The sequence below is a fragment of the Herpailurus yagouaroundi genome, unplaced genomic scaffold (genome assembly GCF_014898765.1).
Source record: "Herpailurus yagouaroundi ecotype Mexico unplaced genomic scaffold, PumYag 205, whole genome shotgun sequence".
Taxonomy (NCBI): domain Eukaryota; kingdom Metazoa; phylum Chordata; class Mammalia; order Carnivora; family Felidae; genus Herpailurus; species Herpailurus yagouaroundi.
In genome coordinates this window covers 4,002,791-4,014,031 of record NW_024412436.1, presented here as the reverse complement: position 1 = coordinate 4,014,031, position 11,241 = coordinate 4,002,791, and the positions used below count along the sequence as shown (strand labels likewise).

General features: G+C 52.4%; 2 protein-coding genes across 3 annotated transcripts in view; one reads left to right on the top strand and one right to left on the bottom strand.

Moving 5' to 3' along the window:
* ATP1B1 (ATPase Na+/K+ transporting subunit beta 1) overlaps positions 1-4,762 on the top strand; it is a 23,642-nt gene extending 18,880 nt beyond the window's left edge. Inside the window, exons 5-6 of the mRNA XM_040451739.1 lie at positions 2,284-2,364; positions 3,318-4,762. Of these exons, the coding sequence (XP_040307673.1) occupies positions 2,284-2,364; positions 3,318-3,581 (345 nt within the window). The 3' untranslated portion in view covers positions 3,582-4,762. The remainder of the gene's footprint in view (positions 1-2,283; positions 2,365-3,317) is intronic.
* NME7 (NME/NM23 family member 7) overlaps positions 4,522-11,241 on the bottom strand; it is a 262,404-nt gene continuing 255,684 nt past the window's right edge. Inside the window, exon 12 of one of the 2 annotated variants that reach the window (XM_040451736.1) lies at positions 4,522-4,860. In XM_040451736.1, coding sequence (XP_040307670.1) covers positions 4,828-4,860 — 33 coding nt within the window. In that variant the 3' untranslated portion in view covers positions 4,522-4,827. The remainder of the gene's footprint in view (positions 4,861-11,241) is intronic. The other variant, XM_040451738.1, reaches the window with a different exon arrangement.

The window sequence follows — 11,241 nt, the reverse complement described above, 5'->3', positions numbered from 1 at the left end:
CTTTTCTTTTCTTTTCTTTTCTTTTCTTTTCTTTTCTTTTCTTTTCTCTTTTCTTTCTTTCTCTCTCTCTTTCTCTCTCTCTTTCTTTCTCTTCCTTCCTTCCTTCCTTCCTTCCTTTTTATTTCTTTTTTTTGGGGGGGTGGGTACTGAATGAGATTTCCCTGCAAAACCAGAAGCTGGACACCATTCAGGCTGAACTCTGATAACCGTGGTGTTGGCCTTGGATACTGTTGCAGCTTCGAGTGGGTAAACGGGACTTGAGGCCACTGAAAAATGGCACCTTGCCATTGTTCGCCGTTAGGTGGGGCGATAGTTGACTCTTTAAAAGAAGGGAAAGTGTATTGGTGTTATCTCTGCTCTTCTAAAACTGGTTATTTCACTCTGTCCTTCAGGTCAGGGGAAATAGAGCTGCGCTTTCCCTTCGGTGAGGCTGCTTCCCACAGCTCTCCCGCATCCACCCTCGCGGGGGGGGGGGGCACTGCCCTTCCATGCAGGGTTCTCAATTGTTAATATTTTTAAAAAATTTGGTTTTAAGTTTACTTATTTTTGAGACAGAACGCGAGCGGGCGGAGGGGCAGAGAGTGAGGGAGAGAGAGAATCCCAAGCAGGCTCCACGCTGGCAGCCTGGAGCCCGATGTGGGGCTCAAACTCCCAAACCGTGAGATCGTGACCTGAGCCGAGACCAGGAGTTGGGTGCTTAACTGAGCACCCCCAGGCACCCCGAGTTTTTAATTCTGATAGGAATTGACTGCGGGGTGCTGAGTGACATGAGCAAACCTAATTTCATTTCCGGACCCTGGCTCTCTCATTCGTTCGCTTTCTGCTCTATGCCATTACTTTGTGGCCACGATGCTTGCTGCTCCCGAGTCGTATTTACAAAAAGAAAACCAAGGCCGAGATGAGAAGTTCTAACTGAACCGAGTGGGGCACCTCAAACTCCTTTACCGCCTCCGGAGGGTGTGTGGGATGGACGGTTGCCCGGCTGGCCGACGCGACGGCCCTGCCGCCACGGAAGCTGGCGCACCTCGCTCCCGACAGAACTTCCGTCTTCTTTGTACTGGAGTTAGGATGTGATGGAGGAGAGATGGTGAGAAGCGTCCCGTCACACTTCCGGCTGGGGTGCATCTGCCAGGGAGCTCTTCGCCTAGCCCAACCGGCTGTTCCGCCACGAACGGGATTGGTGCGGTGGCCCGAGGGGAAGGCGCCTCTTTCTGTCCAGTCCTGTTTGTCTCTGGTCTCCACCCGCTGCCACCCTCTAATTCATCACCCCATTTTGTCGTTAGGAATTCTTCTTGTCAGAGGGTGCGGTACCCCAGGGTGTCCTCGAGGTGCCTGTTGCCTCGCCCTCAGAGGGATACGTTCCGGCAACTTCTTTATCAACGAACGTTTTCTCTTCGTGTCTTCAACGGTCGTGGTGTTGCTGGCCGAAAGGTCCGAGGGAGTCCGATCTAGATGGTCGGTTTCTTGTGTTCTACAACAAAGAGCATCAAAAACTGTAGTTCTCTAGTGATTCGCAGAATTGCCCCTTTTATCTTTGGTTAGGCTGTGTATGTGTTACATCTCCTGTCGAGACTCCTGTCCTGACCTGGTCGAGGAAGCCGGTGGCTGTCTTCGGGGAACGATGCTCATCACACCTCTCCTGAGGTGGCTTGGGGCCGGGGCTGTAGGAGGGAGCGCTCTAGACGGTTCCTCGCGGCAGGGATGTTCAGAGTGTACTCTGGGCCCCTTCAGGGGGTTCGCGCCTTCACCAGACCCCTTCACGCGGGGCCCAGCTGCCTTTACCGGTTTTCATATAGGACTTGACAGAAAGAGTTGGAAATGCTCCTTAAATGGCAGCGCGTCTCCCGGAGAGTCAAAGGGAAAAACAAACACCAAAAAAAAACAAAACACCTGCTTGAGAGAACCGGGTGGCGTGATTTATTCACGGGGTAGGAGGAAAGCCCAAGTTTCATCAAAACAAATGTCAACCAACCTTCCCGTCCAATTATTATGACCTTCTTAATGAGGAATATTAGTGCCGGGTTGGCCTTTATTTTCCAGCGTCCTTGAGGAACGCCTGTCACCCTGGGTTACGCTGGGAGTTACGCGTGACGCCGGGCCGCGTCGCAGCCTCGCTGTGGCCTCGCGGAACGCGGGCACGGACTTGTGTTTTGTGTTTTGTTACCGGAGTTGACTCTGGGTGCCCCGTGGGTGCCGGTTTGTGCTCCAGGCCCCCTTGGGTTTTTCAGAAGTCATGGGAACCGATTCACAGACTCGTTGACCGATGTGGGTTTGTATTTTTAGCCTCCCAAGAATGAGTCGTCGGAGGCGTACCCAGTGATGAAGTATAATCCCTACGTCCTGCCCGTCCAGTGCACCGGCAAGGTAAGGGGGCGCCTGGTTACCCAAGGGGGGGTGGGAGGGGAGACCGGGTGGGACCGTCGTCCGTTAGAGGTGCAACTGGGACGGGGGAAGCGAGGCCTGTCGCTTCCGGGCACGGGCCTCGATCGAGCCATAGCGGCGCGGGGTAGAATGAGAGAAAGCGGTAACAAGACTCAGACCGTACGTGGGTTTCTCCACGAGAACAAGAAACCGAATTACCGGGGTCGAATCAGCCGGAATCTTGGTTTACTGGACCGAGAGGTGAACCAGCCCACACGGGGCCTCTCTGGCCCCCGTGGTGTGTGGCACGTTCGAGGCCGGCTTTTTGTTTCGTTTTGTTTCAGACGGTTTCCCATTAAAAAAATGTGTTTTGGGCTTTTCTGGAAAAAACAAGGAAAGCTGTAACAGCGCGTGCTCCCTTTAGACCTGAAAATGGGCTCCTGCCCGATAGATCGCTTACAGAGAGGGCAGACTGAGGAAGGGGGGTGTCTGGGAACAGCCCCATTTTATGGCCACACTGAGAAAGCAGATGGACGCCAAGAGAGTGAGAGGCGGTTACCGAGCCCCTCTGGGAGGAGACCCCTGAAGCGCCATCCACTGGGCGACCACCGGTGGCTTTCTCACTCTCGGTGGCAGGTCCCTTTTCTCGGGGCGCGGGCTCTGGAGACCTGCTTCGTTGGCCTTTGCCGCGGTTTCCTCCCTTGCGCCGCGAGAATAGGCTCCTTTTGCGACCGCTCCCGCGGCTGCCGGGGAGCAGGCCGTGCGCGTGCGCGGCCTCCCCTCGGGTCGCGAGGCGGGCGTGTCCTCGGTGGCTGAGGTTCCCCCGCCTCCCGGGGAGGCTGGAGCAGGTGCTTCGGGACGGCGGGCGGCCCCCGGGGCGGCGGCCTGCGCGCCGCTCCGTGGGATCCCGCGTCGCGGCCGCGAGCCGTTACGACCTGTGCCCCTCTGGTTTGCAGCGAGACGAAGACAAGGACAGAGTTGGGAACGTGGAGTACTTCGGCCTGGGCGGCTACGCCGGCTTCCCCCTGCAGTACTACCCCTACTACGGCAAGCTGCTGCAGCCCAAGTACCTGCAGCCCCTGCTGGCCGTGCAGTTCACCAACCTGACCATGGACACTGAGATCCGCATCGAGTGCAAGGCGTTCGGTGAGAACATCGGGTACAGCGAGAAGGACCGTTTCCAGGGACGCTTTGATGTAAAGATTGAAGTTAAGAGCTGATCGCAAGCACAGATCCTTCCCACTAGCCATTTAAAACAGTTAAAGATACAAAAACAAACACCTACTAGTCTTGAATAAACTGTCATACGTATGGGACCTACACTTAATCTCTCTGCTTTACACTAGCTTTCTGCATTTAATAGGTTAGAATGTAAATTTAAAGTGTAGCAATAGCAACAAAATATTTATTCTACTGTAAATGACAAAAGGAGAATACAAATTGAGCCTTGGGACGTGCCCATTTTTACTGTAAATTATGATTCCATTACTGACCCGTAGTAAGCAGTGTTTCTGGCCCCTAAGTATTGCCGCCTCGTGTGTTTGATTTCGTGTATGGTACCATAGGTGCACCTGGTCGTTTTTCAAGCCATGTTTTCTCGTATCTGTTTTCTACTTTCTGTGAGCGAGGTTTGCCGTCCACGGTGTAAATACTCAACGGGAATAAAACTGGCATGGTACTTTTTTTTTTTCCTTTGTTCTTTTGGGTTTGGCTCTTTCGGAGGCAACGGCCCATCGGTGAGCATTTTTAACACACTCCATACATAGTCTCCCTCCCTGTGGTGTCGGGTCTTTTTCCTTCTTTGTGTTTTGTTTCTGTTTTCCTGGGGCTGGGGGTGGGGGGGGGGCTGTCGTGGGGGAACTGCCCTTGAAATTTTAAGTGACGCTACAGAAAACACGAAACGGTGATGGGTTGTGTCGTGCTTTGTACCGAATGCCGTCTTGCCGTTCTCCCCTTGTCCTCCAGGATGTTCTGAAGCCGCGTATGAGACCTGGATCGCCTGTCGCTTTGGCAAAGTGACAGGACTCATTCATTCGCTTTGGACATTTTCTCTTACTTTCCTTTTTTCCTTTCTCTGGAGGCATCACACGCTGGTGCTGTGTCTTTATGAATGTTTTAACCATTTTCATGGTGGAAGAATTTTATATTTATGCAGTTGTACAATTTTATTTTTTTCTGCAAGAAAAAGTGTAATGTATGAAATAAACCAAAGTCACTTGTTTGAAAATAAATCTTTATTTTGGACTTTATAAAAAGCAATGCAGTACCCCATAGACCGGTGTTAAATGTTGTCTACAGTGCAAAATCCATGTTCTGACATCTGTAATAATCGCCAGGAGTACAGTGTTGATCTTGTATTCAGTCAGGTTAAAACAATGGACAATAAAAGAATGAACACGTTCCTCCTGTGCCTGATTCGGTCTCGTCTGACTGCCCCAGCCTGTGACTTCTTTGCTTCCTCTCCTGCTAGTTATCCAGGATCCTGAAGAAGTACTGAACCTGAAAGACAAAGACACATGAACGCGTTCGTTAGTTCGCATGGGAATTGGGCCCCCGCGTGGCCGGCCGGAGGCCAGAGCGACAGGCTCATCGGAGGCCGAGACCCCAGCTCTTGGTTCAGAGCTGGACGCCCAGAGGTATCTGGCGGTGTTAACTTTGCCTGGTTTAGGAGACGCGAATTTTTGGTTCCTGCCGGTGTCTCCCTAGGTTCGTCTGTTTAAAAAAAGGGAGTCTGGGGGCGCCTGGGTGGCTCAGTCGGTTGAGCGTCAGATTTCAGCTCAGGTCACGATCTCGCGGTCCCTGAGTTTGAGCCCTGCGTCGGGCTCTGGGCTGATGGCTCAGAGCCTGGAGCCTGCTTCCGATTCTGTGTCTCCCTCTCTCTCTGCCCCTCCCCCGTTCATGCTCTGTCTCTCTGTCTCAAAAATAAACCTAAAAAAAAAGGGAGTCTGCGGTGCAGTTGAAAAACGGAGGTTGGGTTTGCGGTTCAGTAAATGAAGGTTCACGCCTCGCTTTCTGGTCCGTGGTTTGGCCTGTGTTCTCATTCGGCCATACTTAAAAATTCGCCTTGGCGTGAAAGGAGGCAAAAGTGAGCCTTCTGAAAAACAGCCTCCAGGTAGAACTGAGCCGGAGGCTCAGGATCGCTTAACCCGGCCCGGGCAATACGCACCCTGAAATCAAACTGAAACCATGGCACCGTACTCCTGAGAATGGGAGCCTCTGGCCGAGCCCGGGCGGCCCTGAGAAATGCCTCTGGCGTGGAGCGGGGGTGCCCTTCGGTCCCGCTCCCGTCTCACGACAGACCCAGAGGCCCCGGCCCCTTACGTGACAGCAGGGGTGCTTCAGAAAGAGCGGTAACGGCTCACACGGCCCCCTTGCTGCCTCGCGGTCGTGGCTGCCACCCTGCCGATCTGCTTGGTTGGCCTTTAAGAATAAGACCCGGCGCCTTGCTGGTTCTGGACCAGCCAACGGTTTAATGGCAACTTCATACCAGAGGAGCACGGATTCCTCTTAACAAAAACCGCAGAGGGCACCGTGGCAACCGGCACCACAGCTCAGCCACAGTTTTCAGGAGCCTCGTTCACGAGTGAGGCGATCCCGCAACGTCCGTAAACGGCGTGCCCGCGTAGAGCTGGTTTCGCGGAATGTGCCCCCCTCACGCTCCTAGAAGTAGAAGGGGTCGCTCCTAGAACAGGAGAGGCTTCATCTCACTGGAACAACTCCTCTCCCAGGGAGCCCGTCGGTCGTACACGAGACGTTTATAAACAGGAAGGGGGGTGGGGTGAGGTCTGGGGAAAGGCGCATACACACGGGGGACAGGGGTCTGCGTTTTTGAGGCTGTTCTAAGGTCACAACCTCAGACCCGATCCACTGCTCGCACACGTGCTATCCTGAGCCGCCGGGCACGTGGTAGCGCGCGGGTGCCCTTGTGTGCGTGCGTGCCCGTGTGTGCGCACTCTGCCCATCACTTCGGGATCCTGCCAGAGTCTTGCGTCCCCGTCCCCTCTCCGGACTGCACCAATCCCATCCCCACCCTGAACCTTAGGGTTCCATCCCCACTATGAGACTCTGGACCCGGGTTTGTATTCTTTGGCTCTGTAGATACCTGTTGACTGACTACTCGGTGCTAAGCACTCTTCTGACGGACGGGGCCGGGGGGGGGGGGGGTGGGGGAGGGTAGATACACGAGTGAACCAAACACACGGATCTGCCTTCTCTCCTCCGTAGGTCACGTTCTAGGATCAAACATTGCATGTTTCGGAATTGTTCTCTATGTTGATCAACTGTCTCTCCTCAGATCATCCGTTTATTCCATCCCTTACTAGAGGGCACTTTTTGGGTACAGGGTTGGTGCCCTCTGCCTCTGTGGCGTTCTGACATCCTACAGAGGGGTTTTCACACAAGTCCGGTCAGCTACTTCATTCCTCGCACCGAATATAAAGCAATGAGGTTTTCAAAGGCAGCGTTTCTCAGAGGTAGGCCGAGTACCCCTTGGAACCTAGAGCGTTCGAACGACTACTGCACAGAGGAGACAGGATTCTCCCTTGAGCTTTTTTGTTTTCTTTCAACCCATCGTATCCTATTCCCCGAAGGCAGGTTTTGGTCTGGTGCTATCATGTGTTCAGCCCAGGTTAATCTGCCTTTCCACGAAAGGGGTACAAGGCCTTGGGCTCGGAACCAGCAGTCCCAAGCAATACTATCTAGCTAGAATTTAATAACTTTTGTTTTCATTGTATTTGTTACTTTCACACAAGGACAAGTAAGACTAGTTTTCCATTTATGGCAGTAAAACAAATTTGTTCAAGTCAAACACTGAATGGATATAAAGAAAAATGGTAAAAAAAAAAAAAAAAAAAAAAAACCACAACAAAACAAAAAACCTTCAGCTGGTGCTCTGATAGGGTAAAACTCCTAAAAGTGAAACACAGCCAGCAAGAATTTAGGAACATGTGGCCCAAAGTACAGCATTAACAGAAGCCAAGTTTTCCCGGTTCTGTACCTGTTTGGGCAAAATTGAATCTGAACTCTATTTTAGAACAATAGCATGCCCTGTCTGCCCAAGCTTCACTTATTGCCAGAGGGAACAGCTCCAACCCCAAATTAAAAACATTATCGGTAATCAGAGACGAAAATCCAGTTATCAGAACCTTGCAGAGTCCAACGATTGCCCCAGTTCCTGGCTTCTTAAAGGATTAGTGCCACTTCTGTATCGGTGCGTGCCTGGCCCGGGGAGAACTAGGTGAGGTTACTTTGAAACTTCAGGACTAAGGACCTCACGAATACAGAGGGAAACTACCCAAGGAACATTCGAGAGCAGTTTGAATCAAGTCAAGTGATCTGGGTTTCAAATTCAACAGGGAGAACGCGCCTCTCCCTTTTCTAAGTTCTTAAAGAGGGAGCCAGCACGGACCCGACACGGGCGCGTTATCCTCCATCCTGTGGGCCCTGCACCGGGAGAGCCGTCGAAAGAGAGCGAGCGAGCCCGCTACTCTCCGGATTCCTGCCTGCAATTAGTGTTCCTATCCTACCCAACGTGAAACGAAGAGGGTTGGGCCAAGGCAGATAGATACCTTGGCTCATGTTTTAATTTTGCGTGTTCCTCTCAAAGACCGTCAGCATTCAGTCTGCTCGGAGAAATTAAGTATCTCATTAAGAGGTGCTGACTCTTAGGACGGAACCCGGCTATTTGATCAGCCACAAATGAATGCCGCACCCTAAGAAAAGGCCCATCCTGCAATAAAACTGTGACCCAGTATCTCCAGCTGGATTCGCCACAAAGCCTTTAAGATACTGGATTTTCATAAGATCAGGACTTTTCCAGGCAGTTTGTCAAGGGCTGCCTTTTCCAGGGAAACGCGTACCTTCCTCTAGCGCGGGCCCTTTGCAGACCGGGAAGGGGGCCGCACAGGGTGACTGGAAACCCAGTTACTCAGCCAGCTACAGTGCCTGGGAGTCACTGGGTCAGTCCTCCGGTTTAAGGGCTTCAGGATCCACTATTTCCTTCCCGTGAAGGGCGGCCCTTCAGTGCCCATAGCTTCTTACGGCGATTTGCGGTTATTACAGGAAATAATAGGAGAGGCAGGGAGGAGTCCTGCAGAAATGGGGGGACGATCCATTCCTCTGATGAGGAGCCAGGGTTCTAAAGTGACCAGTGGGTGAGGATCAGGCCTTGGGGGCAGGTTCTGGTGATTCTGCACTGGGGCCTCTGGGCAGCAAGGGAACAATAGAAAGCTAACAGGCACTTCGGGGTCCTACCATAGAAAAGGGAACACGACGTGAGAGGTCTGTGGCCACAGAGACACCTTTGACTAGAGCTGGCCTCTCTTCTCTTCTTGCATTCACAAAGTTCTCCGGAGCCACTTCCTCTGTGCCCAGCGTTGACCGTGAACTCGGGGAGGGGAGTATCCACACAGACAAGGTCCCTGTTCTGTACTTTTTGCCTTCACATTTCCAAATACCTTAACCGGCCTAAACGACTCTCTTATCTGCGCTTCATTTCCTTTCCCTCCTTCTGCCAATCGTCCACACAACTAACACAGCGAACACACCCACCTAGGATAAATAACCCAGTGACGCGTGCGTCCTGGACCTCAGAAACCTCGTATCCTGGAAGGAGGAAAACCCGGGTCGTCAAATCAAATTCCTACAGTGTGCAACAGCGCAAATGGAAATAATTAGCTGTCGGCGGGACACAAAACCTTTCGTACGGGGGTTAACATTCGACTTGAGTTTGGATGTAGACGAGGGGAACGGCGAGCTGTAGTGGAATACGCAGCCGCCTGTGCTCACGGGCCACGCTGCTGAGCTGAGTAACACCCCCCCCCCACCTCCGCACAGAGCCGGGTCCAGGGGCGCGGGTCCCCCGGCTTCAGGGCGCTCGCGGAGTCAGCGGTACCGCGATTTCAACGCGCACCTGCAACTCTAAGCCTCTTGGCTCTTCGTCTCCCACGGAGCAGAACCTGCATTTGCTCACGACTGTATCCACATTATGGAAAATTCTCCAACGGATAACTCTTAAGTCTTCTCTAGCTGCTTCAAGTGTAGACTCAGCAGGAGCTTCTAAGGAATTTCTCATTTCTGCCCTGACTACATACAGTGTGTAGCAAAAGCTAGTGACTTCCAGTCCTGTCCACCACAGGCGCCGTGCGACTACTGCTAACACAGCGAGCATGGAATCTCTTTGCAGTGATTAACTCCGACTCGGTCGCGGAGTCTGCCCGGGCTCTTCCACGGACAGGTGACTCGGGCACTTTGGAGGTAGAGTGTGGCCACCTATTTTCCGGTGGTTCTTAAAGGTTGGCTGGGCATTGAAGATGCCTGCGGAGTTACTTTCTTCCTTTTAAGCAAGAGTCTATATGTGTTCCAACCTATACAGAACTTCTCTCTCCCAGAGTCACGGAGTTCAGGCACCGAATGAGAATGCTTGTCCCTGTGCCGTTTTTCTAGACAGATTCTCACATAAAATCTAGGCAATCTGAATTTGATTGCGGTACAATTTTGCTGGTGTTCCGGTAATACAACAGTGATCTTTAAATACACCAGCCAGTTCGGCAGAAAAACGACTCTCCACTCACTTGGGCCCCTTCCTGCCAGGGATGGTGTGACGGGAGGGGCCACGAGCTGGGAGGGCCAGGCCTGGTTTACTGTTCCTTCCGCTCTCCCTCTTGAAATTCTTGTTTTGGGACAAGGGGCCCTACATTCCATTCTCGGCCAGTTCTGTTTACATCCACGGGCCTCTGGGGTAGCACACGGAGGGCTACTTTTGTGTGGTTGGCCTATAGGCTGGGTGCAAGAGGTGGTCGAAAGGGCTGCTTTGAAAACAAGCGGCCCACAGATCTTTGGTGCGAGCTGCTGGTGGGGGGAGGCCGGGGCCGGAAGGCTCGCCTGGAAAGGAAGAGAGGCCGGGGAGGCTTGCTGAAGCCTTGGGGCAGGGGTGAAGAGCAGAGGCCACAGGCCGGCCTCGCACACACAAAACTCCAGTCCCGCCTGAACCTGGGCTGGGCTCCCTCTCCCTCTCTGTCTTTCCTCTCCAAGCCACCACCTATTTGCCGCTCCCCAGTACAGCGCCGGGACGGAGGCCATGGGAAGGAAAGAGATAAGAGCTAAAGGAAGGCTGGGATTCTCCGGACGGAAGGGCTCAGAGGGACACAGCCAGCCTTGACAGAAAGGAGATGAGCAATCGATCCTTGCCCCGCTATGGCCGCCACGGAGCCCAGGAGGTGCTTGGGCGGTGGATGCACCCCGCAAATCTGTTTACCGGCTACAGGAAATAATGCTGAAAAATGACAATTTCACATGAAAATGCCCATGCGTTTCAGTAATTCTCTACACCAGTGTGCTCCAAGCTCTCTCGTCAAGCCCTCTTGTTTTCTCACTGCCATCCACCAATGACAACGACCCCCTTTTTGAAGCTGGAAGGTAATTCTTCCTCAACCCAGAATAAGGTGGCACGGACTTTTTACTGGAAAGATATACCTTCTTTTCTAATATAATTAAAGACGCAGCAGTCCTTTCCAGAAGTTCACTCTAAAATTGTGTTACATGACTCATTATCTGGCCTCTTCTGCCCGGACGGTGGTTTTGGTTGTAGCTTAGTCCCTCCCCGGCCCTCAAAAACTCTAAAAATATGAATAGACGTTTGTCACTTACGTTTCCCTCTCCCTCCTACTCCCAATGATTAAAAAAGTCCACTCTGCGAGTTACCATAGCTCAGTGTGAGCTACGGATAGCTGTTCAATATTTCCATCACCTCTCCTTTACCAACAGACTCCTTGCTGCATGTGCTTTAACAGATTATCGTGTGCAATACTTACAACTCATTTTTCAAAATAGAAATTATTAGTCCTGTTTTTCCAGTTGATGAGCTGGAGGCTTTTAGAGCTG